Below are 26,839 nucleotides of genomic sequence, written 5' to 3'. Positions count from 1 at the left end.
GGGTCATGGGTGGAAAGGATAAACAAATGCATAAGACCATTTCACATAGTATAAGTGCTATGGGAAATAAGTCAGGTGAGGGATCATACCTTCAGTTAAAACAGGGTTGCCTCTCTGAGGTAACATTTGAGCTGAGACCAGAGTGGTGAGTGATTGATCTAAGGAGCATTCAGAGAAGAGCTTCCCAGGCACAAAGCACAAAGGCTCTGAGGCAGGAACAAACAGGGCACATCCGAGAAGCAGAAAGGCCAGTGAGCCAGAAATGAAATGAGCAGGGCTGAGACCAGCTGGAGGTGGCGAGGCCCTGAGCAGTCTGCCCCACTCGCTGTGGGAAGATATTGGAGGGGTTGCAGCAGGGAAGCACCATGCTCTGGTTGTTATTTTTAAAGACCACACCAGCTGCTGGGTGGAGAATGGATTGGAGGGGAAAGAACGAGCAGAGGAAGGCCAGTCAGGAGGCTGTGGCAGGGGACGATGGAGGTTTTGGCAGTGGCTGGACTAGGGTGTTGGCAGAGGGATGGAAAGAAAGGACAGGGCAAACCAAACTGTACTTGCTAACAAATTGGAGGCAGGGGGTGAAGCAAAGGGAGGACTTGGTGATGACGCCAAGGTTTGGAGCTGGAGCCCGAGAAAACAGACGTGCCCCAGATGATGATGTCCTGCTGGGTGGTGATTAAGGAGCAGAGAGGAGGAAGCCCTGACAAATCTAATCAGCTGGCATAGAGCTTAGTGGGGGTGACCTTGCCATAGCGTCGTGGGAGAAGAGAGGTGTGCGGAATGTGTCTGCTTGGGGGAACGAGGAAGAAATGTCTTAGGAGGCAAGGTCCCTGGAGGTGGGAGTGAGGAATCTGTCTGAATATTGGTGGGACCCAATTCGAAAGTGATGTCAGAGGGGTTGATAGTTCAGACAGATTAGCTGTATAGGATGTGTTTACATGACCTGAAGTGGAATGAGGAGGGTGTACTGGATAATAAGTTTAGCTACAACAAACAACCCTGAAATCTCAGCAACGCAGCCCAACAAAGGTGCATCTCTCACTCATGTTACCGTCCGATGAGGGTCTGGGGGATGGAGGAGGTAGTTCTGATTCATTTATTCATTCATTCATTCATTCAACATAATTTATCACTGCTGTCTTCAACATGTGGCCTCTGAAGTCCTCACGGAATAGGAAGAAGGAACGGAGGCTATGTGGGAGGTTTCTGTGGACCCAGGAGCCTGGTGATGGTGCACATTGCTTCTGCTTTGACTCCATTGCTCAGAACTTGATCCCATGACCTTGATCTGGCTGCAAGGAATGTGGGAAGTGTTCAAAGTTCAGATTTGGAAGGTCACGTGTCAGAAGAAGAGCTGCTGACGGTGAGCATGAGCAGTCTCTGCTGCAGGCAGGGAACGTGGCTGTCTGTCCTGGAGGGCGGGGCAGGCAGTGGTATCTAGTTTGGGTTGGCATGGGAGTGTGCTTCTGAAAGTACCTTGGAAAAGAAGCTTCTGTGGGAGAAAGTATATAGGGTGCGTGCACACCCATGGGCTCCCAGGTCCATAATGCTTCCATTCTTATCCATTCTCATGGCCTTCCTCCAGGAAAAATCTCAATTAACTCACACCTTACCACTGAAATAACCTTGTGAATGCTCTCTCTGCTACAATTTTCTTTCTCATCAAATCTAACCTGGATACCACAGTCTAACTCATTTTCCCAAGACATGGCTTACATCATGCTACTCCTGCTTAATAATGATGATAGTAACAATTTCAACAACAGCAATAAAATTTTGTTGAGTTACTGTGGTGAGTGGTTTAACTGCAGAAACTCAATATACCTTAACCATTATAACAAGCCTGTGAGGCATCGTCATCATTCTCATTATACAGATGGTGCAACAGGGGCTCTGAGTGGTTCCCGTGCTGAATACAATAGCCACTAGCCATGTGTAGTTATTTTCATTAAAATTAAAAAAAAATTAGCCCTGGCTGGTATAGCTCAGTGGATTGAGTGCAAGCCTGCAAAGGAAAGGGTCGCTGGTTCGATTCCCAGTCAGGGCACATGCCTGAGTTGCAGGCCAGGTCTCTGGTGGGGGGGTGCATGAGAGGCAACCATGTATTGATGTTTCTCTCCCTCTCTTTCTCCTTCCCTTCCCCCCCTCTAAAAATAAATAAATAAAATCTTTAAAACAATTAAAAATTCGGATAGCCACATATCAAATACTCAGTAACCACAGGTGACCACTACCATTTTGGACATCACAGATACAGACAAACTTTTTTCCTGGTAGAAAGTTCTACTGAATTAGGGGCTCAGGGTCACAGAATAAGTGGTAACCCTATCTGATTATGAAATCCTTCAGCAGTTAAGAAAAAGTTCCCACAGTTAAGAAAAAGTTTCAGCGTCCTCTTAACCTTCTTGTACAACCTGGGTCCAAGCTACTGTTACATAATTATTCCCTCGTTATTTTCTTACACAATCTCATGCTCTAGCACCAGTTTGCTCCCTACTCTTCAACACTCCTAATATGTCCATTCATAATATTTTTGCTCTCCTCCTTTCTGTCTGCCAAGCTAATTAATTCCTACCTGACCTTTAAGGTTCAAACAGCTCAAGCATCTCCTGAATCAGCTCCCTTGTCTCCAGTCTCACTGCTTCAGCCTAAAGCACCTTTCAGACCCCCCTCATCATCTCCTGCCACAGCAGCTATTCTGCGGCTACTAATCATACCTGTGGACATTTACTGAGCACCTACTATGTGCGGGGCACTCTTCTAAACATCATGTTTTCATCACACTTGAAGCAGATATCACTGCTGCCCTCACGTTACAGGTGGGGTAACTAAAGCACAGGGAGGTGAAGGACATGTCTCTCTGCTGTCTGGTCTTTCATTTGCCTCTTCGCCCTCACACGATTACTCTGGCCACATTTCTAGAACACAGGACTGCTACTTCCTTCCCTCCCCTGGCTCCACAGGGGGGGGACAGCCTTCTTAGCCGAGTATTCAAAGCCTTTTATGTTGAGAACCTGCCTAATTTCAAAACCCACCGCTCCACCCACAGACCACAAACTACTTACAAATTCCCAACCTGACACGTTATTTCTTGCCTCCGTGCTGTCTGTGCACATGATGTTCCCCCTACCTGCAGTGGAATCCCAGCTGGCCGGCTCTGAAGCCATCCACGGCAGTGCACTCTGTACCTTTGGGCTTGCTCCCACCTCTGAGTGCCCAGCGCTCACTCTCTCCCTCAGCGGCTCCCAGGGAAGGGCTGGGTTCTGACTCACCACATTAAAATCACTTCTATATATATATAAACTGATTAAAATATATATACTTCCAAGATTCAAATGTAATGGACTAGGAACGGAGTCTGGGCTCTTTTCTTTTTTAAGAAGCCCCCAGACCATTCTGAAATGAGGCTAAGGGGGTTTATTTACACTGGTTTATATCACTCCTTTGGCAGTGAATTAATCATGCCCTGCCTAGACTTCATGTGCATGATTGTTATTTAACGTTTACCTTAATTCACTCGCATTCATTTATCAAAAACAAAAACAAAAACATTTATTAATTTACTAAGTGACTACTGTGTGCCCGGCGCTCACTGGGGTGTTGGTGTGGAGGAAAGCAGTACCTTCCTGGCTCGTGGAGATTAGTCCCAGAAGGGCATAGCAGGCAGAATAATGCTCCCCGCCACCCCAGGTGTCCACGTACTCGTCCCCAGAACTTGTGAGTATATTACTTTACATGGCAAAAAAGATTTTGCCGATGTGATTAAGAATTTTGACATGGGAAATTATTTGGGATCATCCAGATTCTTAATCACCAGCGTCCTTCTGAGGGACAAGGGGGAGGGAGCAGAGTCAGTGAGCAAGGCAGAGGTGTGACGCCAGCAGCAGCGGAGGTCCAACAACGTGATGCAGTTAGCTCTAAAGATGAAGGAATGTGGTTGGCTCGAGGCGGTGGGAAAAGGCAAGGAAGCAGCTTTTCCCCTGGAGCATCCAGGGGGGCAGTCCTGCCGTCCTTTTCATATGAGCCCAGGGAGACCCACTTTTGGGTCTACAGAACCATAAGATCATCAACGTGAGTTAGTGTGAGCCATCAAATTCATGATAATTGGTTGTAGCTGCAAAAAGAAATGAACGCACGGAATACTCACAACTTATTCTGTGAGGGTAGGTATGTGATGGGCCCCCACAGCTTAGATTCCAAGTGCTTTGAGGACTCCGTGTCAGATGGGGCTTTCCCTCCCAGCTCCAGGCAGGAAGCTGGACCTTCACCGGGAGCTCAATATATCCCTGCTATAGTTTCCACTCTCTGGAATCATCTGATTCTGAGGGTGGAGGTGATGTGTGGTAGGGGTTTGGGATGGAGGGGGGATGAGGCTTGTGGAAATGAAAGGAAAGGGGAGCTGTCAGTGAGGGTCAGGTATTTAAGGTTAGAAGGTGACGGTGGCAAGGATCCTCAAACTTCAGTGTGAAGTACCTTCTGAGGGTGCTTAACGGAAGTCTGGGAGGGAACCTGGCTGATAGGGACAGGGTGGAAGGAGGAATCATACTCACTGGTACTTTCACGTTTCTTATGTTTTGATTTTTATGTTTTAATTTTTAACAAAAAAATTTAAATCTCAAAGTTTAAACGAGAATGTGTCTCCTATTCAGAGATTAAATTTTAAAAGGAGTCACCGCAGCTGGCTTCTATAAACATGTATTGCCATGCCTCTCCAATGTCCAAATATTCGGATATGGTAGGTCTCAAGGTAAGCCCGGGATCTGCCTTTTTAACCGGTATTCCCCTGCGGATCAGACAGCCCAGCGACCTCGCGGTGCCTAACTCCCGGCGTGCCGTCTGCTGCTCCGGGCGCGGGGCGGCCTCCGGCCGAGAGGGGCGCTGTGCCCGCGGCGCGGGGGGCGGGCCTGGGCGGAGCACCGGGCAGCCGGCGGCTCCCGGCTTCGGCTCCGGATCGTGGCCCTGCACCTGTGACTCTCCGCGGCGCTCGCCCTCTCGCCCAGAGCCCGCAGCCCATGGCCCCGTCTCGCCTGCAGCTCGGCCTCCGCGCCGCCTACTCCGGCCTCAGCTCTGTGGCCGGCTTCTCCATCTTCCTCGTCTGGACGGTAGTCTACAGCCAGCCGGGGACAGCGGCTATGGGCGGACTCGCAGGTACCCAGAGGCGTGGGTAGCGCTGGGGGCCCGGTCGCGGGGGCGTGAGGAAGCGTTCTGCTTCCGAGGCTCCTCACGGGCGGCGCTTCCCCTGGGAGCAGGTGGGGTGTTTACCCAAAAACGTCCATCGGCAGCTCGGGCCTGTCGTGGCCCGAGCATTCTCCAGGTGCCACTGGCACCCGATGCACCCCGAGCCCCGGCACGACCCCGGGTGTGGACGTCCGGTCTCAGAGGTTTGCACACGCCACACCTGCGGGGTCGCAGCCGCCCGCTGCCCTATGACAGCCTCTTCCCTGCGCTAAGTGTGAAACCCCCCAAACACACATACACCTGTTCTGGAGGGTCCCGCCCCTCAAGTGCTTCTTCCTTGGGGGCTAGGTGAGGGCAGAGGAGGGTAAGTGGAAAGGAGGGCTGGGGGTGCCTGGGGAAGCCCACCTGTCTCCTTCTAGTGTGGACCGCACCCCAGCATAGTCCTCAGTGGAGACCTGGAGGAACACTCTAGGGATCTGATGGAAACTGGACATTTTTTTCCCCACCATGTTGGTGTCTCTGCCACCCTTGTGCTGTGGCTCCTCTACCAATCTGCTAAACAACCCGCCTTGCCACCTGCACGCCCCCACCCCGCACCTGGCCCCCCTTTCTGTGCCTCAAGGAGGGAAGAAGGGGAGGCAAGGACCAGAGTGAGAACAGCAGTGCGCAGGTGGGAAGCTAGGTGCTCATCAATGATCTGTACTCGCTGTTCACCGTCTGGACATTTCATTAGCCTCTCTGGGTTGTAGAACTGGTGTGAAGATGGAACACACTCTTTCTGCTTGCTAACTTTTTTTTTAATGCTTTCTATGTGTCAGGCACTGTGTTAAGCAATCTGCTTCCATCCTCATTTAATCCTGACTTTAATCCTATGAAGTTGACATTATTATTGTGCCCAAGTTACATATAAAGCTTAAACTGAGGCTTAGAGTAAATAAATAGCTTGCCAGGTTACACAGCTCCATGAAATAGTATGTGTGGGAAACACACTTTGAGGGAAAAAATGCATGTCAAGATAATGCTTTTACATATGATGATCTTATTCCATAACTAAAATCCTCTGCCCCATGAGCCTTAGATGGACTAATGACATATTTACTCATTGCCCCTGAGCAGCTTACTGAGAGCCGTCCCTGGGTAGAGAAAGAATGGGAGGTCAGTGTTGAGCATTCTGCCTTATAAGGGGGCGTACATAGCCACAGCCTAAGCAGTGCCAAGCGGAGCACCGGGGAGTCACCAAGGAACGGGGAGGGGTGCCCTGGCCGGGCTACTCTTGTGCCTGCCTGGATGTCCCACCACCTGTGGCTATCTGTCCTCTCTGGGGGCAGCCAGGCCCCCTCTGCTCACCCATCCACAGACCCCTGACTCCTCTCCCCCGCCACTCCTGCACCTTCACCGTCTACCGTGTTTCTCCTGGTTCTCTTCTCCTGACAGTTTGTTCCTGTTTCTTGTCCTCCCTGCTGCTGTCCCCTCAGAAAGGTGGTGTCTTCAGGCCAGACCCTGTGTGGTACTGATAAGGCCTGAAATGAGGGGCCGGTTGGAGGGGGGGTGCGAGGGCCGTCCCTGGGATCGGAGTCGGCCAGGCACAGTGAGCCCAAGCTGTCTGTGTGGCCTTGGGCCCTTCAAATCCTCCTGGGCCTCAGTTTCCTTATCTCCAAGGAGTGGGAGGAGATGCCAGTGAAGGAAATGATCTCAGAGACCCTCCCCCCCTTTAGGTATGAAATGTTGCAATTTTGTGTCCTCTCTTATTCATGTCACAGCTGCCTGTTGGAGGGCCATGAAATAGCCCTCTGGCTTGTGCTCCAGGGAGTCCTGGGATTTTCCTATGACCCAAGTTCTGCCCTCTCCATTGCTGCCTCTGAGGCAGGCCAGCTGTGGAGGTGCCTGCAGGGAGAGGCGCTAGAGCAGCAACCAGCTGGGGCAGGGGCCTGGGGCCTCCCTGACACTCTGGTTTTGGACATCCAGGAGGTGGCCATGGAAGAGCCCAAGCTGCCGAGTGGTGGTGGTGGAGGGGGAGGAGGGCAAGGGAGGGCCTGCCAGGCCAGGGCTATGCACGCGCCCTCTCCACCCTGAGTGGGCTCTGAGAGTCTGTAGCCAGTCAGACTTCTTCCTCTTTTGGGGGTGAAACATCAGCAGATTTACTGATTTGTAAGCACCCACTCTGACTTGGCATTTTTTAGCTCAGAAACTGCTGAGTCACCAGAAGGCAGCCCTAGTGTGTTCCTTGTCCCTGAGTACCAGACAGTGGCCGGGGAGGGTGCTGGTTTCTGGGTCAGGGTGAGCCTGCAGCCCCTGGGTCCAGTGGGAAGAGTGTTCACAGGTGGAGTTCTGCTCTCTCCCATCCTAGTGGCATCTGGGAAGAAGAAGCTTGGAGGAAAGGCAGTTGCAGAAGAAATCGTTTTGCTGTGGGAGCCCTGGGGAAACACACAATTTTGATCTACATCTAGCAGACAAGGAAAGAGACAAAGAATAGAAAAGTGGCCCCAGGAGTCTAAATGGCTCTGGGTTCTTCCCACAGGAGCCGAGCAGTGAGCTAGAGGACAGCTGGGGCTCTGGACCCCGCTTTTCTCGGGGGCAGGGATGGAGGGCAGGGTGCAAGAACATAGTAGGGCCCAGGCCCAGCGTCCCACTTGTCTGCATTTCCCTCTGAGCTCCCCGGACACCTCCTGTCTCCTCACCTCCAACTGAGCTGCTGGGGACACTTCCACTTGCCCTTGGCCTATTTATGAGCCCAGAGTGGAGCAGCTGGGAGGCGTGAGGGGTGAGGTCTGGCATGGACATGTGGGGTGGGAGGCCTGGGAACCTGTCCATTCTGTCCTGAATTGCGCAGACCAGGCGTCCTGGTGCCCAGAGTGTCCTAGGGGAGGGCTCAGGCCTGAGAGACAGTTAGTTGCCTCCTGTTTCAGGGGACCAGTGAGCACCTTTGGGTGGACTTAGTGGGGAGGCTTCTCTTCCACGGAAAGTGGTGAGAGCCAGGGTGGGTGAGAACAGGCCTGCCTCCAGACTTGGCTCGTGTTTCTCTGAGGTGCTGCCTACGTGCAGGCGAAGTGAGAGGTAGGGAAGGTTGTGCCTGCTTATTAACGAAGAACTGGGACCTGAAACACCTCATATATCCACCCTCCTCGTCCTCCTGCTCAGCCCTTTTTGGTATGTGGGTGTATGTGGGGTGGGTGTTTTGGGGACACTGCTTTTGGAGTGTGGCCAGCGGACTAAGAGAGGCATTTCCATAGGCCCCTATTTCAGCATTTCCTAGCCCAGAAATTGCTGAGTCACAGAGGAATTGCTCTGACCTCTTTATTTTTCTCCTGAGCTAGCTTCCAGAATCTCTGAGTGGCAAAGGATCTTAGAACTCAGCTACTCTAGTCCCCCTGCCCCCCCATGGCTTATTAAGGAGACAGAGGGTAAGTGAGGCTGTCCCAGACAGATGCCCGGCTGACTGTTCCTCAAAGGCACTCAGTAACAATGTCTCCTTCTTAGGGCCCTTTACAAAACCAGATGTCTCCCCCAGATGAACACTTAGGACGTGTGGGTGGAGATAGGGAAAGACTCTGGGAAGGATGGCTGGCCCATACTCCAGATCCCGCCAGGGACGATGCAGGCTGAAGATGTGGTGTTGCTACCCTGTCCTCCTCTGGCCTGCTCCCACTTTCTGCCTCAGCCGGAATGGAGAGAGGCTTGTTCGGGCTCATCCTGATTTCGGGGGTGGAGGGACCCACGTTCCAGGCTCTCAAACCCTGAGGAAGGCTGGGGTAGACAGGGGCAGAGCTGGGCGAGGGTGGGTGACACGGGGTGGGAGGGAGGCTGCAGGGGTTGGCAGGGCTGCACCCTCACTGGGGTGGAACCCTGAGTCGCCCAGTTTCCATGCTGGCAGGACCCTTGGACTTGCCCCTGTTTAGACTTGAAACAGTAAGGCTCTGAGAGGTCACGAACGGCACAGCAGTGCCAGGCCCCAGGCTTCCTGGCTTGCAGTCTCGTGGTTTGTGTCCCTTGCCAGGCTGCCTGAATTGTGACAACATCTCAGCTGGTAACCAGAGCATAGTTCCGTGACGATGCTCCCCTCTGCCTTTTGTTTTCCCTAACTTAAAAAATTATGAAATATTTTGGGCATGTGAAAAAGGATGGATGATTTAACAAACGCCCTTACACACCCCACCCAGCCTAAGAAATAAAACATCGTAGGTTCATTCGAAGCACTGGTCTCACCCCCACCTCTCTGCCGACTTCCCTTTCTTCTCTTTCTTGCTACAGATAACAAACCACTTTCTCCGACAGATGCCCAGCCTTCCTGTGCGCATGTGCGCAGGTCTCCTGACTGCTCCGACCCCCATCTGTGTGGGCCTCAGCCACTAGGCTGGAAGCTGGCCCGCCGCTGTCCTCATTCCTCTCTTACGGACACCCTGCAGGCCTGTCACACACCCTTGACAGTGGAATTGATATTTGTTCCACTCCTTGGGCTGTGTGGCAGGCACAGCCTGGCACAGAGGGTGCTCATTGTATTGGCTGAGCAGCAGCTGGCCTTGTAGGGGAAGCACCCAGCCAGGCCCAGAGGGTGGGCCCAGGAAAGGCTGGGGATGTCTGGCCTGCCCTTCGCTGCAAACTGGAGGGCGAGACATGGAGTGTGGCCTTGAGCAGGGCGATCTTGAAGCTCCAAGGCTGGGGCTCCGTGGGCCAGGGGGAGGGACATCAGAGTGGGAGGACTGCTCCCCACATGTGCGGCCCTCAGGGTAGATTGAGGGGAGACCCTGGAAGTGAAGGCTGGATTGCAGCAGTCCTCAAACTTCACAATGTCAGGGCCTCCTTACACTCTTGAAAAGTAGTGAAACACCAAGAGAATTTTGTTTATATGGGTTATATCTGTTGATATGTGCCATGTTAGAAATTAAAGCTCAGAACATTTTTAAGCATTTAAAAGTAATATTAAAAATAACATTGATGCTCTGGCTGGTGTGGCTCAGTGGATTGAGTGCCAGCCTGTGAACCAAAGGGTTGCTGGTTTGATTCCCAGTTGGGAATCGAAGGCACATGTCTGGTTGCGGGCCAGGTCCCCAGGACGGGGTGGCACATGAGAGGCAACCACACATTGATGTTTCTCTCTCTTTCTCCCTTCCCTTCTCTCTAAAAATAAATAAAAATTAAAAAAAAAACCATTGCGTTAACACAAGTAACATTGTGTATGTGCAAATAATCATGTTTTCCCAAACCAAAAGTTAGGGAGAATGGCATGGTTCTATATTTTTGCCAGTCTCTTTAATGTGACTTAATAAAAGGCAGATTCTCTTATCTGCTTTTGCATTCAGGTCCTAGTGAGAGAATGAGACTGAAAAGACTGACACTGTCTTAGCATTTTTATGCAAATAGGTCTGGCTGTGGGACCTAAAGGGCCCCGGGTGTCCCTGGGGTCACTGGCTGCAGGCGGGGAGGAGAGGGGAACTGCTGTGTCTCTCCCCCTGACTAAGCCTGTCCTGCAGGTGTGCTGGCGCTGTGGGTACTGGTGACGCACGTGATGTACATGCAGGATTACTGGAGGACCTGGCTCAAGGGGCTGCGTGGCTTTTTCTTCGTGGGTGTCCTCTTCTCGGCTGTCTCCATTGCCACCTTCTGCACCTTCCTTGTGCTGGCCATCACCGGGCACCAGAGTGAGGGCCGCTTCTGGAGGGGAGGGTGCGGGAGGGCCAGTGTGGGGCTCAGGAGTAGACCAGGACTTGGGTCCAGTTCCACAGCTTACATCCAAGGACTGGGCACATCACTTAACCACCTGTGCCTGGGTTTTCTCACTGTTAAAGTATGTTGAATGAGTGTACCCATCCCCTGAGGTTGGAAGGGTTCAAAGAAATGCTTGAAAAGTGCTGAGTACAATGTACCCTGCAGGTTAATTGCAGCACGATGTAGTGGGATGGGACGGCCCCCTGCTGGCTGCAACCAGCAAGGAAAGAAAGACCTGTGTCCCTGCCCCTAGGGAATCTGATTGTAAAGCCTGGGTTTGGTGACAAAAGGAGCATCATAGATGATACACACCTGTGAGTTGCACTGCCTGCTGCCTGCAGACCCTGAAGTGTCACACGGAGTGTCTCTGTAGGATTGGTTCAGCCTCTGTTGGAGGCTGGAGAGGAGTGGCCCCGGGCTTATGGGATTGGGGCTGGGGAAGAGGGCAAGGCCTCTCGAGTCACAGTCTGGCTTCTCTCCCCTGCAGGCCTCACAGACCCCAACAGCTACTACCTGTCCTGCGTCTGGAGCTTCATTGCCTTCAAGTGGGCCTTCCTGCTCAGCCTCTACGCCCACCGCTACCGGGCTGACTTTGCCGACATCAGCATCCTCAGTGACTTCTGACCCAGTGGGTGAGGTCTCTGTACCCTGGGGTCCTCAGGACCTGGACTCAGCTTCTGAGACATCGGGCACTGCCCCACCCCTGGGGGACCCCAGAACCATGGCAGAAAATACACAGCAGGAAGACTTTGGCCTCCCAGGAAGCTGTCCCGTCTACTTTGGGGGAGACCTGGGTGCAGTAGAAAGGGGCTCTGCCATGTTGCTCCTCATTGGCCTGGCTGGAGGGCAGCTTTTCCAAATGGGTCTATTTCCTTAGCACTCAGTGAGGAATCTTTGTAAGCATGGCCAGAGTACCGGTGAAGGAGCCAAGAGACCTTGACCTATGCCTGGGGCCCGGCGCAGGTGGTTTGTCCCCTGACATTCCAGGAATTCTTCCTCGGGCTGGGGCGGGCACCTGGGAAGGTCAGGTCAAGAAAGGGTCTCCGGTAGAGACCTCAAACCCAGCCCCAGCATCCTATCCTCTTGTTCCCCCAAGGGTCTTGGGCACATGGGCAGAGAATCCGGTGTCCCTGCTGCACCCAGAGCTGCCCTCCCACGAGTGTTGCTAGGCTCAGTCATCTCCTCCACCACCCAAGTCCTCCCTCTCACATGCGGCACCCACGCCTCAGAGCAGGACTCCCCAGTGAGGCCAGACTGAGGGTCTCGGGGAAGGTGCTTCCGCCCCCAGAAGGGCTTCAGGAGGGGGCAGCGAGATGTGGGCTGATGGGCCCCTCAGACCTGTGTCTGCGCACCGCCAGCCCTGCACTCCCACTCCCCCTTCTCACGCCTGCCCCTGGCCACACCCAGGTCACCCAGAACAGCCCCGGCCATGAGATGCCCCCCTACCTAGGGTTTATATCTTTTATCCTCTCCCTTCTGAAGGGCAAAATCTGCTCTCTGCCCATACACTAGCCCAAGGGCTCGCCTGACTCAGAGGGAAGGGACTACTGTTATGTGTCTTTTTATGTTAGATTGCCATTTTGCACGGTCTGCCCCTTTCCCACCTGTGTCACCCCCTCAGCTCTTTGCCTTATCTGTGTCACTGTCACTTTAGCAGAAATACAGCGACCATTTGTACCAGACAGCCTCTAGTGGTTTCTTGGGGCGGGGGGAGGGGTGCTCTGAGAGCAGTGGGCAGGAAGGCTGGTGGTACTGTGGTCTCATCACCTCATGACGCCACTTCCTTAGCTCACATTGTGCCCTGGAGGGCAGGGGAGGGTTGGCGTCCCAGGGACTGGAGACCCTCTCCCTCTGGACCTCTCGGCATGGAGGAACCTGCCGGCTGGGCTCTCCTCTGGCTCTCGGCACAGCCCCGGCCGGGGCGAAGATGCTCACAGGCACAGCCTCGGCCACCCCACGGGATTTAGTGTCTGTCACCCCAGAGGCCAGGCCAGATGGGAAGGGGATAAACCCACTTCCCTTCATCCTCTCCCGGGCTGTGTGGGCTTGGGGCCAAGCTGAGGTATGGAGGCTCTGCCCAGCCAGAGGTGCCCGGCCCACCCAGACCCTTGAAGACCGAGGCAGGAAGCCCCGACCTGCTGCCTCCCCTGCCCTCTCTCTGACGTTCAGTGTGCTCTAAAGAAGTCGTGTTTTACAGCAGGAACCAAACACAGTGTCTATTTCTGGGGCCTTGAACTGGTAAACAGAAGCCCCAAGAGGCGACGATGACATACCTGATCTCCCGCCTGGGACTGCAGCCCAGGAAAGTCGGATTGATACTCCTCAGGGTGACTTAGTGAGCAGGGTCTGAGCGACGATGTATCCCTCCCCACCCCCCAGTGGGCCCTCTGTCTATGGACTCAGCCCAAAGCTGCCGCCTCTTTATTACCCCAGGTGGGGCAGGCGGGGGCACTAGTAGGGTGTGTGAGGAACGGATTCTCCCGCAGGGCCGCTGCCACAAAGGACGAGGAGCTAGAGGGGGGCTGGCCCCTTCGCCTCCACGCTGCCTCAGACGCCACACGCCGTGCTGTGGAGCTGCACGCCCACCACACACCCCTCATCGCCGGGGTACCCTATCACATGCACCTTTAAAGCAAATAAAACATTTATTGTTCAGATTTTTTTCCCCATTTTTTTCTTTTTTACAAAAACATGCATACATACACAGGGTATGGTAGTCGTTGGGAAGACAGAGATGCGCACACACAGACACACTCACACTCACACACACACACTCAAATACTTTCCTTCTTGGCCCCAGGCCCGGACCCCAGGAGCCCTGACTTGGCCAGGGCAGCCTCCCCTCCCCCATGTCTTGCATCTACTCTCCCACCCCCTTTCCCCTTAGCCAAGCTAGTCCTATCGGGGCAGGAGTCAGAGCCGGGGCCAGGGAGACCCCGGGAAGAGAGCGTTCCTGGAGTGCAGTGGCCGGGGGAATCCCTGGGGGTCACACTGCGCTTCTGAGGGGAGATGAGGGTTTGGCACCATTGGATCAGGAAGCACAGGACTCCCAAGAGCACCCATCTGCTCCACCAGGGCACTGAGATGGTCGATGCAGAGTGGCCTCTGGCAGGGGCGGGGACCAGAAGGAAGGCCTACCGGTGACTGCCCTTGAGGGACCGTTGTTTCACTGCCCAGTGGTGGTGGCAGGGGACTAGGGGGAGGGGGGTGCCACGCCGCTTCCACAGTCATCTCAGTAAACAGGCAAAAGGAGCGACTCCTCCTACCCCTCCCCCTCTCCCCAGTGCAGCCCTCAGAGCCTAGGGAGGGCTACCCTGGCTGAGGCCAAGTTCACATTTCTATGTGGAGCCTGGGGCTGTGTGCAAAGTCAGGGGTCTGTGGGCCAAGAATAGTGGTCATGGGTGGGCCCAACTGAGCCAGTCCTCCTCTGTGCAGTCCTGAGGAATGGGGACCCAGCAGGGGCCCGGACCCCGCGGGGGCAGGCTCCATTCTTGCGAGAACCCTACTGGGGCCTGGCCGGCTGCCTCGCCTGCCTCCTCAGGGTCCTCTTTGGTCCCTATCAGACCCAGGGGCCTTCTCGGGCTCCTTGGGGCCACTGTCAAGAGGCTGTTCTCTGGCCACAACTACCTGCCCAGAGGATCTCTGAAGACCCCAGGAGCAGGTTCTGTTGCCAGAGGTGAGAAGAGAACCAGGTCTGATGGGTAGGGTGGGCCGGCAGAACCGTTCCAAAGCCTTAGAGATTCATAGGTTCTTCCTCCTCCGCCAGCTGCTCTGAGGGCCTGGGGGAAGAAAAGCCAGGGGCTGCACAAAGGGCCTCTGCACAGCTTCAGGAAGAGTAAGAAGGCTGGCATGGCTGTGCCAGAGTCTGGGACCCACAAGCTGGGAGGGCACAAGGGGCAGAGAGGCTGCTAGCTGGGGGTCTGGCATTACCTCTCTTCCGCCAAGATGCCCACAGAGAGGGATGCCAGTGCGGTCACTGCCTCTACTTCTGCATCGGCTCCTGGCACCCTGGGCACCCAGGACTCTGGACAGGAGGCCAGGCGCTGCATGCAGCCCCAGTATTTACCTGGAATAAGAAGTCGAGTAAGAAAGAGTGGGGAAAACAAGTCCCTCCAGCTGGCCACACCACACCTTCTAGACCAACACTGAGACTGCATGTCTCAGGCCATAGGTCTGAGAGTAGTAGGTGGATCCTCAGTCTGGGACTGGTACTCTCACCTGCCTCTACCCTCAACACAATGCCGTCCTCAGCTCGGCCCCCACAGCCCTGACAAGGGGGACAGAGCAGATTCCGTGTGGCTATGAGGTGGCCTAGAAGGTGCCCAGCCACTCTCCTAGCCCTTTGGCTGAAAGGTGGCCTCTGAACCATACCCGCAGGAGTGGGCTCCCTAGGAGCACCGCAGGGCCCACTTCTCCATGGACAGTCTGAATCGGAGAGACCTCACAGGTCCTGAGCCCTGGCCTCCTGGAGCACAGGGTTCTACTCACATCAGCCCCAAGCGATGGTCAGTCCCGCACACAGGACAGGGGCAGATGGGAGGAGGGAAGGATGCAGCACTGGGAGAGCTGGCTGTCATCACGGCTGCTCTGCATGGCCATCAGCAAACCAGTCGCCCACCCTGGGCTCCCATGTGGACATGCCCACCCTGTCTATTGTGAGAAGTCAAGTCCATGGTGCACACCCACAGCCTGGCCCAGCATGAGGGCTCCGTATAAAGTTCCAGCAGTGTTTTTATGTTACCTGCGTTCCCCTACTGAGCCCCACCCAGATGTGAGGAAATCTAATTTATTCGTTCCCTAGCATAGATCATGGGTCTTTACGTAAAATGCTCCACAGATGCTGAGCTGAGGAAGAAAATTCAAAGTGCTTTCCAAATGTGGGGTTATTCTAAGGGTTGGGGAAAACAAGTCCCTCCAGCCAGCCGCACCACACCTTCTAGACCGACACTGAGACTGCACGTCTCAGGCCAAAGGCCTGAGAGTAGTGGGTGTGGCCCCCAAAGCAGGCAGAGGTCCGGAGATCCTTGCAGCCAGGAATGAAGGTCAAGGTGGGAACCAGCACGTTTAGCAAGCAAGGCCTGGGTGTAGCCGTTCAGCTGGCCCTGGCCCAGGATGTGGCTGGAAATGGGAGGCCAGTCCTGCCTTGAGGAGGCCTCTCTGGTGGTCCCTGCTGGGTCCATCCAGAGGGCTCTGAGGGTGTCCACTCCTGGGGTGGCTGCCCCACCATTCCGGCTAAGGTAACGTTCAGGAAGCCTACTCCTGGCCAGCCCCAGGGCTCCTGGCCTGGCTGGCTCTGGGGCCCTGGTCACTAGGGACAACCCCCCAGAGGTCCTCCCAAGTCTGGGGTCAGTGGGTGACCCCTCCACACACTCACTGTGCACCCGGATCACAGCTTCCAGGGAGCGGATGGCGTTGAGGTTGGGCTTCTGTTTCCAGGCTTCTTCCGAGAGGGGGTCCACCTCCAGGAGAAAAGACTGCATCAGCCACCAGTCTCACGGACCCACAGCCCAGCTCTCTCACCCCAAGGGCCCTGGCTTTCGGGGCACAGATAGGCATGTGCCTAGGCTCTGCCTAGGGCAGGAAGCGCTGGCTCCACGCTTTAACTGGGGAAGAGGCATCCACTCTGTCCCCCTCATTCCAGGCCTGGCCTCCCCCACGCTACTGGTGAGCCCTTAGCGAGGTACCCCGCTTGTCTGCTCTTTGGGGCATACTGGGAGGGCCGGGCTCCTTGTCCCACAGAGGCATGGAGGGGGGCGAGCAGCTCACCTTGTTGCCCAGAAGAGCAGCCACACAGGCCTCAGAGGCATCACAGATGGCTGTGAGGTCATGGCCACCCTCCAAGGCCAGCACCACTGCACCTCCTGCCAAGCTCATCAGCTGCTGCGTCATGTACCCAAAACCTAGATGGGGGGGCAGTGTGGAGGAAGGAGGCAGTGGGGGTGGAGGAGAGGTGCACCCTCTCTACCTGTTATGTTCTGCTTGCTGTTTCCCTTGTAAATAATGACGCAGATGCAAAACTCCACCTTCCCCAGTGCTTTCACGGGAGTCCCATGTGAGACCTATTAGCATGCCTCACTCAGGGCACAGAGGGGCTAAGGGACTTGCACACGGGTCCACAGCCAGCACGTGGCAGGGCTAGGCCTTGAACCAGGGGCATCGACACCAGCTGGATGCCTTTTTCATGGAGCCACACCATCTTCTCTTTCTGTCCTGCAGGCCCTGTGGCCCCGAAGGCTGAGCGGGCTCCTTCCATTCTGAGAACACTGCTCCTCCCTATCCTCCCCCAGGAGAAACTGCCAGCCCAGCCTGGGAATGACAGTGAGGGTGGGGGAGTCCTGCGGCTGAGCTTCCTGTGTCCCCAGAGTGTGACTCAGTCAAGCCTGCCATGGTGAACAGAGCTGGCCATGAGGAAGGGCCCTGGGCTCACTAGGCTAGGAGAACTCAGGGAATTCCAGGGCCAGCCGCCACACTCCAGTCCTCACACTCATCCCCCTGGGCTGGGCCCTCCTTACATTTGGCGGAAACATGGTAGCCACCCAGTGGGGCCGGGTGACCCTCGGCAGCATCAAACCCAGCGGACACCAGGACCAGGTCTGGAGAGAACTCTCGGGCGATGGGCATCACGACTTTCCTGTGAGGGTGTGAGAAGGAGAGCTCACCACACCGTGCGGGAACGCCGGAGACGGAGGCTGAGGGCCTCCAGCAGGTGCCAGCTGCTCCCGCCAACTTTACTGTGGGCACCCTGCCCTCAGGACGCCAAGCTATCCAATCTCCCAGAAGTATCCGTGGAGCCCTTTGACTTCCTTGGCCTTGGCTGGCCACCCAAGGTCCCCAGCACAGCCTAAGGACTCAGCTACCCAGTGCTCTTAACTGGCACAGGCAGGAAGGAGCCAAGGATGGGGAACCACAGGGGATGAAGGGGGAGTAACGTGTGTGCCTGCGGAGTGCAGTGGGCAGGGCTCCAGGAAAGGGACAAGTCACAAAGCCTCAGGGACTGGAAGTGCTTGGTACTTAGCTGCCACCCACTTTGGACTGAGTTGACCACACCTCGCCACTCACCACCCAAGAGCTGACCAGGGTGACCACACTCTGAGACCCTGGCCTGCCCAGACCCACCCTCTCCTCCTCAGCCATTGCCGACAGCTGCCTCCCTCCATCCCTGACCTGCCTCTGGGGTCCGTGCTGGTGTCTTTCAAGGACTGGGCTATGGGCACAGAGTGCCAGGAACCCAGTCCAGGGCTCCTACAGAATTAGCTGTCATGGAGAATAGCTCCAGGAAAGCATTTGCCTACCTACTTCCAAGGTGCCCTTTCCCAAATGGAGTAGAGGGGCCCCCAAGTGAAATGCAGGGCCCGGAAGAAGTAACATCTGCCTGAGTGTGGTTGGTAATGATATGGGTGTAATAATATATACTTTTACTTTGAACATTTCACCTAAAATGCCATATGGTATGCTTGAGTGTAATATTGTTATGTTACAGAACTACATGCTTGTGATTCTGTAATAAAAAGGGGGTGTAATTTGTGCCAGACTCCTATATATAAGGGCTCCCCAAGAGTCCAAAGCTGCTCTCCTAGAATGGCTTTTATTAAGCAACTCCCCCAACATAGGTGTCATCTGCTTTCCCTCTTTCTTCACAACTTAAGTTTCTCATTTTCTATACAAAGCCCACCTCCTCCAGGCAGCTTTTTCTTTGACTAAACTGGCTGTTCTGCTCACTTGCTCCACCCTGCCTATTGCCCAGCACTTAGTTCAACATTGGCTCTTGGTAATGTGTGACTTTATAAAGCACCCTTTGACTTTTTTCATTCTGTTTCCTGTCTTCCCATCGGGACTGAAGGCTACTAGAGGCCAGTGCTGTTCCTTCTGTTTGCCTTGGTTCTGGGGAGGGCTGACAATGTCTGGTCATTAAACAAGGACAGGCTGCCTCCAACCTGGTGCTGTGGGGAAACAGGGCAGGAGAGGGCGGTCTTGATGGGCCGGGCCTCCTCTGGGGCCCCCAGAGCACCTACCTGAAAGCGGTCAGGTACTCAGGATCCCCCATTGGGGGGTCCAGACCTCCGGCCCAGGCGACATTGACATTGAAGCCCTCACCGCTGCCAGCTCCCACCTGGAAAACAGGACACGAGAGAGACGTGAGGGGAGCAGCGCCCCAGGAGAGGAGTGGCAGGATGTCTGTGCTGCAAGACCAGCTCGTGCACCCTCTTCACGTTCAGATGGAGAAACTGAGAATCAGAGAGGCCAAACAATCTACCCAGGACCACGCTGCTAGTTGTGACAGAGGCAGAGTGAGGGTCACGAGGGAGAGTCAACAGGGCTGAAAGGGATAGGCCCGACCCGTGGCTGGCTACCTCATCCACAGCCCCACTGCCTGGGAAGAAGTTGCCATCGTCATGGCGATGCAGGGAGATGTAGAGCACAGTGGGGTCCTGGTAGAAGGTTTGCTGGGTGCCGTTGCCATGGTGAACATCCTGCGTGGGAGATGGGCAGTGGATTAGGGAAGGTCTGAACGCAGGGAGATGGAGACTGGAACAGGTTGTAAGGGTTTGAGGTCAGTGACCATTCTGAAGGTCAGGACCCTAAACTGGGGGTGAGGAAATGGGGGTCCCTAGAGCTAAACTGTCGAGGGGCCCCAAGTAATCCATGGGCCATCTCTGAGCCTCAGTCTCTCTGTGTAAGTGCGGACGTGTGCATAACCTGCTGAAGGGGGGTGGCTATAGCACGAGACCCTGAAGGGGAGGAGCTGTGCCAAGGGCAGGACTGACAGTGAGAGAGTGTGGGGCAGGAGGGGGAACAGTCCAGGGCTGCGCATGTCAGAAATCCTCACGACTGCGTCTTGTCCAAGTGCAGGTGATTAGAGACCAAGCTCAGCTACTGAGGGGCAGGTACATGAGGCCCAGCCCGTCTGTCCTAGGAATAGCTGCAGCCTTGCACTTGGTTACTTCGCAGGACCATGCGTGGGTGCCAGTGTGAAAGCTCCTCCAGAGTGCTCAGCTTCTGCATAGGAATGTCCCATTCACACATGTCAGTGCAGAGTGGGACCGCGTAGTAGTTAGATGCATGTACGCTGCAGCTAACCCCCTGGTTTCAAATCCCAGTCTCCGGACGCATTATGTGCATGGCTGTGTGCAAGTTACTGAAACTCTCTGTGCTCACTTTCCTTATCTGAGGACCAGGTGATAGCCAGGATTAAATACATCGCCTGTGAAAACTCTCAGTGCGATTAGTGGTGTGCAATGCTATCTGCTGTTATTGTTACCGTCAGCCCCTAAAGGGGAAAAGCCAAAATGAGATCTGCAGAGAGAAGCCAAAAGAGGCCAAAAGGCAGCACTCAAATGGGTCTCCCCTCGTGGGGGTCTGTTGTGGCTGAAGGTCCATCCATTCACCATTTTCTCTGGGCGTCCTCACAGCCCCCGGGAGGTGGATGTTATCCTCACCCGCATCTTACACAAAGCGGGAACCGAGGCTCGGGAGGCCAATGCAGAACTAGGACATGAAACGACGTCTCCCGATGCCAGGCTTGGGGCTCTTTCCCCAGGGCTCTCGGGTGTGAGGGGCCTAGGCACCGGCACCTACCCAGTCCACGATGAGGATCCGGCTGGCCTTGCCCTGTTGCTGCAGCTGCCGGCAGGCAATGGCCACCGAGTTGAAGAAGCAGAAGCCCCTGGAAGGAGGGAAGAGAGGTCCTGACAGCACACTCCCTCCCCTGCCTCCACCTCTCCAGCCTCCTCTCTCCACCCACTCCTGGCCTGGTCCAGTCCCAGAAGGCTCACCCCACCCGAGCCTCCTCTGGGCCTTACATGGCTGTGGAATGATCTGCATGGTGTCCTGGGGGCCGAACCACAGCAAAACCGTTCTGGAAATGGAAAGAAGGCTTATCAATCAAACAGCCAGCCCTCTGACCCCATCTCCATGAACCCGTCCCCAGCCCCAGGCTCCTTCCAAGAGGAGGAGCCATAGGAAAACAGCTGACCATGGCCAAGATAGGTCTGCAGTGCCCTGATACTCAGCCCCCAGGCCAGGCAGCCTCTGCTGGCTGGCTGGACAGGAATGCAAAAGCCCCTGCCCTCATGTGTCCTGGCTGTTAGCACTTGGTAATAACAACAGCTGTTTGCTGAGCCGAACCTACGTGCCTGGCACTGTGCTAAACACTTTATAAACACTGGATTTCATCTTTACAACATCTCCCTGGGGTAAATGTTATCTAATCCTCACAGTATCTCCGTAAGATAAACAGTTTTATCTCTAGTTTACAGATGTGAGAAATCTGAAGCTTAGGCAGGTTAAGCAACTTGTGCAAAGCTGCCTGGGGTAAATGGTGGAGCCGGGAGTTTAAACCCGGGGCTGCTCCCTTAACTGTGAAGACCCACCAAGGGGCAATGACACTGAGGACACCGAGACCACCTGGGGCTGAGCTCCTCAACAATGGGGGACAGGGGGATCTCAGGACCAGCCCAGAGCACCAACTCGGTCTACAAAACTTCAGCACTGCAAAGAACCAATCTGCCAGTGCACAGAGGTCCAGAGACGCTCTGCACCTTGCCTACGGTCACACACTGGGCCTGTGTTAAATGATCCTGGATGTTCGTGACCTTGCATCTCTTAAAGATCAAAGGTCCTGGATCACAGTGGCTGGACTCTCCACCAAGTAGTTTGAGCCTGGTTCAAATCTCATTTTGGTTCCCAGAGCTCTCGATTTCCCTTCCAAAACCCTGTGGTCCTATTCCAGAGAAGTGAGATACTCGGGGTTCTGGGTCCGGCCTTCCCTGCTGCCCCATCCTGCTGCCTCTCCTGTGACTTGCCTACCTTCAGCCCAGACCTCCTACCTTTAGCTCGTGGGAAGCCACTTTGAAGGCCAGATCCGTTACGCTGCCAGCGGCCCAGCGGGCTGCATTGGAAGAGTGCAGTTCATTCCAGATGGTGTCAGTGTCCACCTGCGGGGGCCAGAGTCAGGGCCCGCATCATCCAAGGCTTCCCTCAGGAGCTAGGGCCCATGGGCAGTGCCCACCCCACGGCCAGGACCCCAGGGGCAGGGAGCTGGGCAGACAGTGCTGCCTCCCCAGTGCCCCCCCCGCCCCAAGGCAAGGCCTCCTGTATCCCCAGTCCCGGCACGATGTCTCCTTCCCAGCTTCAGTCCACATCACCAGCCCGCATCTGGCCAGCACTCTGCCAGCGGCATCGCGCCTGCCTCCCCGGTCAGAGGAGGGGGCATGGCGTTACCTGGGCGGGACTTGGGGTTTGGGCCGGGAGCGGGTTTTAAGCCCCAGCTGGCTCTGCTCAGGCCCTGCGGGACGGTCGGAGCTCGAGGGGCCGTCTGCACCACTGTCTTCCACTCAGGGCCCCTAGCCCAGGCTGGGAGGCCCCCCAAACCCAGTCCCTGGGCCTCAAGGCTAGGGAGGGGCCGGGGGGCATGATGGGGAGATGGGGAGGGCGAGGCGGACCAAGAGAGGCGAGGAAGGCAGAGAGAGTCTCAAGAGGCTGGAGAAGGAGAGAGAAAGAGAGAGACAGAGGGAGAGGAGGGAGGAGAAAACAGAAGCAAAAACAGTTGGAAAAATCAGAAAGTGGCAAGAAATGGGAAGTTGTGAATAGGGCGCTGACTGGCTCCCAACAGCCCCCCCAGCTACAGTTCCCACTTCCCTCCAGAACAGGCCTCCATCCCCTGCCTCACACACCTGGCTGGGAAACCACTGCAGGGACGTTTTTAGGCAAAGAGAGCACTGCTAGGGAGGCAGGAAGCCCCCCAGGCAGGGTAAGGAGGGAGGGAGGAAAGCTGGTGAGAGGGAGGGAAGCGCCTGAGTCACCAAGGACATTGGAGGCACCTCCACAGTCCCAGCCTAGGCAGCCCTGGCTCTGCCTGGAGGCTCACTCCAGCGGAATGGCCAGTCCCGACCCTTGGGCTCTGGGGTCTCACAAGGGAGAGGACTTTGGCCCTGCTCTTGGAGCCTCACTGGACATTTACCAAGCACAGCCTAAGTGTGAGGCACAAGGCTCCACACTCAGGAGATACTGGTGGGCTGAGGACACACCTGTCCACAAGGAGCACCTAGCCGGCAGAGGGGCATTATGGGAAAGCCCCTGGCCCGCCAGATCTGGCAGAACCACGAGAACAAGCAGGCAGGGGCTGGGCCTGGGGGAATGGAAAGGAGGAGATCTGAGAGCCCGTGCAATGCCCACTCAAGGCCCCCGGGCACACTTACCCCAACCCCACCACAGGGCAGCATCACAAACATCCGCTGTGCCAGGAGCCCTGTGGAGAGAGGCCCAGTGTATATGAGCTGAGTCCTCTCGGCCTCTGGCCTGGCCGGGAGGCAGGGAAGCCCTGAGAAGAGGGCTGGGGCGGGTGCACGGGCAAGGCAGGGTTGGGCAGTGGGGGACGTCGAGGATGCTTGGAGGGGCAGGGTGGGCAGAGCTGAGACGAGAGAGATGGGTTGGGTGGGCTAGGTGAGCCAGGGGAGGTACAGGGGCCCCCGATGCTATTGGGCCCCTACCTGCCAGCTTCCCGTTGTCCAGTTTGAGGCGGCTGAGGGGGTTGGTGCCATAGAGGAGCACGTGCCGCTCGGAGTGCACCGACTGCAGCTCCTCCAGGGAGGCCTTCCGGCCCCGGAGACACTGAGGAAGGGCCCACAGAGCTCCTGAGGCCCTGCTTGCCCCCTTCCCTGATATTACCTCCAGCCAGCCAGTCCCTTCATCGCACGTGGGCTCCAGGGCCTCTCCCTCCTTCCCTTCCATTACTCTCACCTCCTCAGTTCCAGAGCCCCACCCTGCCTCCTCACCTCACACTGGCTTCGGAGCCCGCGCTCCTGCAGCCGGGACCAGATGCTCTGGATGCGGCCCGCATGCTCTGGGTGCCTGCTGTTGTCTCCGCAGGAGCACTGATGCTTCAGCATGACCGAGTCATAGACCAGCCCTGGCGGGAGCAAGGGTCAGAGCTGGGGCCCCAGGGAGTCCCCGATGCCCGCCCCCACCTCCTACTGGAACCAGGCCTGGCACACACACCCCTCACGCCACATCCTATCCTGAACCTTGGCCCTTCACATCAACTCATGCCCCCCGCTGCTCACCAGGCAGCCTCACCACCCCACACAAACACCAACGTGACCGCTACATGGCCACTGCCTCCCTGACACATGGGCCCTCCACAAGTGGCCTAACGCATCCACCATGACCCCAAGAACTCAGGGCCTAGCAGAGGGAGGCCTGATATTGGGCTCTCACCTGGATGTCTTGACTCAAAGGCTACTGAGAAGGAGCAAGAGGAGAAAGAATTCCTCAGAAACCCCAAAACTGGGAGCTGGGAAGCCCACAGTGACACTGGGCCACGTGACAAGACAGATGCAGTTTTGGGGAAGTGACTGTTTCAGCAGGACACCTAGAAGAGGGCTCTGTGCACTGCCAGTGGGACGGTCCCTTTCAGCACGTCTCAGGACATCAGGGATCTTCAAAATGCTCACGCCACTTGACCCTGGGATGCCACTCCTTGAGAGTGACCTTTGGGAAACAGTCCCAGGGGTGAGTGAAGATTTATGGACAAGGGAAATCCAAATGAGGAAAAATGAGTAACCATATAATTGCCCAACCAGAAAGAAATCTTTAAATCAAAATAAAACACTATGGTGAAATACTATAAAAATCTCATTTCTAAATTAATTATGTCATGAAGTGTTCATAATACGTCAACTGAATGAAGCAGGTACAGTGTGTACATGCGGCCGGAACAAAGATGGACCGAATGCAGCAGCACTTAAGAGTGGCTGCCTCTGGCCCGGCTGGTGCGGCTCCGTGGAAGGGGCGCCAGCCTGTGGGCAGAAAGGTCGCTGGTTTCTCAGTCAGGACCCGGGCCTGGGTTGCGGCCCAGGTCCCGGGTTGGGGACATGCGAGAGAGAGAGAGAGAGAGAGAGAGAGAGAGAGAGAGAGAGAGACGGCCAACTGAGGTTTCTCTCGCACATCGATGTTTCTCTCCCTCTCTTTCTCCCTCCCTTCCCCTTTCTCTGAAAATAGGCAAATCTTATTTTAAAAAAAGGGTGGTTGCGTCTGGGTGGTGGAATTGGTGATTTTTATTCTATTTTTATGCTTTTCTGCATTTTTCAAAACTTCTAAAAATGCTTTTGAGCTCTTTTTAACAGGCAGAGCAAAAACAAAGACGACCATTTTTGGAAAGCCTGCACTAGCCGTCAGGAGACCCTGACAGCCCTTGGCCTGGCCTGACTGCCAGCTTGCTATTTGACCACAAGCTTGTCACCTCAGATTTCCTGAGCCCGGTCTTCTCATGTGCAAAATGAGAACCACCCCTGCCTCAGGGACACTGTACGATCTCACGAGACCAAGAGGGCGTTCTGCCACCTCGAAAAACGCCCTGTGTGATACCGTCAGCAGGTGTGCGCTGGTGCCTGAGCATCTGTGTGTGTCCCGCCCCCTTCCTTCTGCCCCACCCTAAGGCAGGTCTTACCTGTGGTGAAGGGCAGGGTCCTGGTGGGGGCCTCTGAGCTGGGCAGGACACGGGCCTGGCTGGCGGGCTCCGGGGTTGGCAGTGAGGCAGGCGCGGCTGGTGATGACTGAGTCCTGGACAGGGGCCGGTGACCGCCCTGGGCCAGGGGAAGCAGCAAAGAGTCTCCAGTGCCTACCCGGGGAAGCCGCCCGGCCAGTCGCTGCTGCTCCCACAGGAACACCTGAGGGACACGAGAGGTCTCAGTCTCCAGGTTCTCAGGATCCTGTTCCATGTGCCCAGAGTCTCAGAAACCTCCACTCAGGCCCCCTTCCGGAAGAGATTCCAGGATGCCTCTCATCTTGCCTCCCAGCCACGTTCTGGCCCCCTCCCTGCCTCACCAGCCCCCCAGGGGTCTTGCACCCTGGACAGACCACCCCGTTCCCCCAGAGCTCCCCGGGCCCTCAGCGTTCCAGGTGTGGGGTCGCAGGCCCAGCTCTGACCACGATCTCGTCTCCAAGGTCTGTGCAACTGCCCAAGGACATGGGACCTGCGTGAGCCACCGCACATTTGGGGACTGTCACATCTTATGGGCCCACTTCACATTTATGAAGGAAACTCTAACCCCCAGTACCTTGGAATGTGACCTGAATCGGGGACAGGGTCTTTACAGAGGCAATCAAGTCAACATGAGGTCATTAGAGGGAGCCTTAAACTAACATGACTCTTGTCCTCACAAACAGGAGGAATTTGGACACAGGTATGTACAGAAGGAAGACAAGGTGAGGACACCTGGAGAAGGCGGCAGCAATCCCCAAGCTGAGGAGAAAGGCCTGGCACGTCTCCTTCCCTCATAGCGCTCAGAGTGAACCAACCCCGCGGACACCTCGATTTCGGACGTCCCTTCTCCGGAACCGAGGCAATGACGTTCTGTTGTGTGAGCCACCCAGTGTGCAGTGCTGGTTACAGCAGCCCCAGCCAACTCTTACCCCAGGCCTGGCTCTCAGGGTGCGAGCGCCCTGGGTGAAGCGCCTGAGCCTGCTCTTCCCCACTTCCTGCCCTGGACACCTTCCCGGAAACAGTGTAACTGGTGAAGTCCCAGGGTAGAAGTGTGTATGGGCCATGAAAGGCTGGCCCCTCGGCTGGATGAGAGACACAGCTTTACCCCGAGTATGCCTGCATGCACCCCTGCCCATATGCACGCATGTGTGTGTTTCTGCACCTTGGCGTGGCTCTGGCGGGACACCCACGGTCTCAGAGCTGGTCCCTGCACTAATGTCCTATCCCCCTCCCTTCTATCTACGCCAGGCCCAGCACCCCCTGACCACACCTTCCGAGGGCTCACATGGGCACTGCCGTACCTGCTGGTGCTGCTGCAGAGCAACAGGGCCTCTGGCTTCATGCAGCCCACGGCCCGGCTCCCTGTGGTCTAGGCTGTCATCCCCCAGCGGCCCCACTCCCCCACCATCCGTCTCCAGGTCCTCGGCCGAGGGTATCTGCCGCAGTCGGGGCTTCTCACTCGGCTTGGCCGGCCTCTGA

General features: G+C 55.8%; 2 protein-coding genes across 6 annotated transcripts in view; one reads left to right on the top strand and one right to left on the bottom strand.

Annotated features, from left to right (window-relative positions):
- The first annotated feature begins 4,902 nt into the window (after nt 1-4,902).
- Nucleotides 4,903-12,560, top strand: SLC48A1 (solute carrier family 48 member 1). The gene is made up of 3 exons (XM_045829019.1): nt 4,903-5,145; nt 10,644-10,811; nt 11,366-12,560. The coding sequence occupies exons 1-3, from the start codon at nt 5,010-5,012 to the stop codon at nt 11,500-11,502; spliced, it is 441 nt and encodes a 146-aa protein (XP_045684975.1). The 5' UTR covers nt 4,903-5,009; the 3' UTR covers nt 11,503-12,560.
- Nucleotides 12,561-13,504: 944 nt separating this feature from the next.
- HDAC7 (histone deacetylase 7) overlaps nt 13,505-26,839 on the bottom strand; it is a 36,212-nt gene continuing 22,877 nt past the window's right edge. For all 5 annotated transcript variants that reach the window (XM_045829014.1, XM_045829016.1, XM_045829015.1 and 2 more), the window contains 15 exons: nt 26,662-26,835; nt 25,325-25,544; nt 23,652-23,785; nt 23,367-23,487; nt 23,076-23,125; nt 21,705-21,812; nt 20,679-20,734; nt 20,455-20,542; nt 19,230-19,349; nt 18,891-18,988; nt 17,391-17,509; nt 16,645-16,778; nt 16,253-16,337; nt 14,809-14,944; nt 13,505-14,657 (listed from right to left, as the gene is read on the bottom strand). In XM_045829014.1, coding sequence (XP_045684970.1) covers nt 14,612-14,657; nt 14,809-14,944; nt 16,253-16,337; nt 16,645-16,778; nt 17,391-17,509; nt 18,891-18,988; nt 19,230-19,349; nt 20,455-20,542; nt 20,679-20,734; nt 21,705-21,812; nt 23,076-23,125; nt 23,367-23,487; nt 23,652-23,785; nt 25,325-25,544; nt 26,662-26,835 — 1,689 coding nt within the window. In that variant the 3' untranslated portion in view covers nt 13,505-14,611. The remainder of the gene's footprint in view (nt 14,658-14,808; nt 14,945-16,252; nt 16,338-16,644; nt 16,779-17,390; nt 17,510-18,890; nt 18,989-19,229; nt 19,350-20,454; nt 20,543-20,678; nt 20,735-21,704; nt 21,813-23,075; nt 23,126-23,366; nt 23,488-23,651; nt 23,786-25,324; nt 25,545-26,661; nt 26,836-26,839) is intronic.

This window comes from Phyllostomus hastatus, unplaced genomic scaffold (genome assembly GCF_019186645.2).
Source record: "Phyllostomus hastatus isolate PE091 unplaced genomic scaffold, TTU_PhHast_1.1 phas_scaffold_93, whole genome shotgun sequence".
Classification (NCBI taxonomy): Eukaryota; Metazoa; Chordata; class Mammalia; order Chiroptera; family Phyllostomidae; genus Phyllostomus; species Phyllostomus hastatus.
Note: the sequence above shows the minus strand (reverse complement) of the source record. Positions and strands in the feature narration are given on the sequence as shown.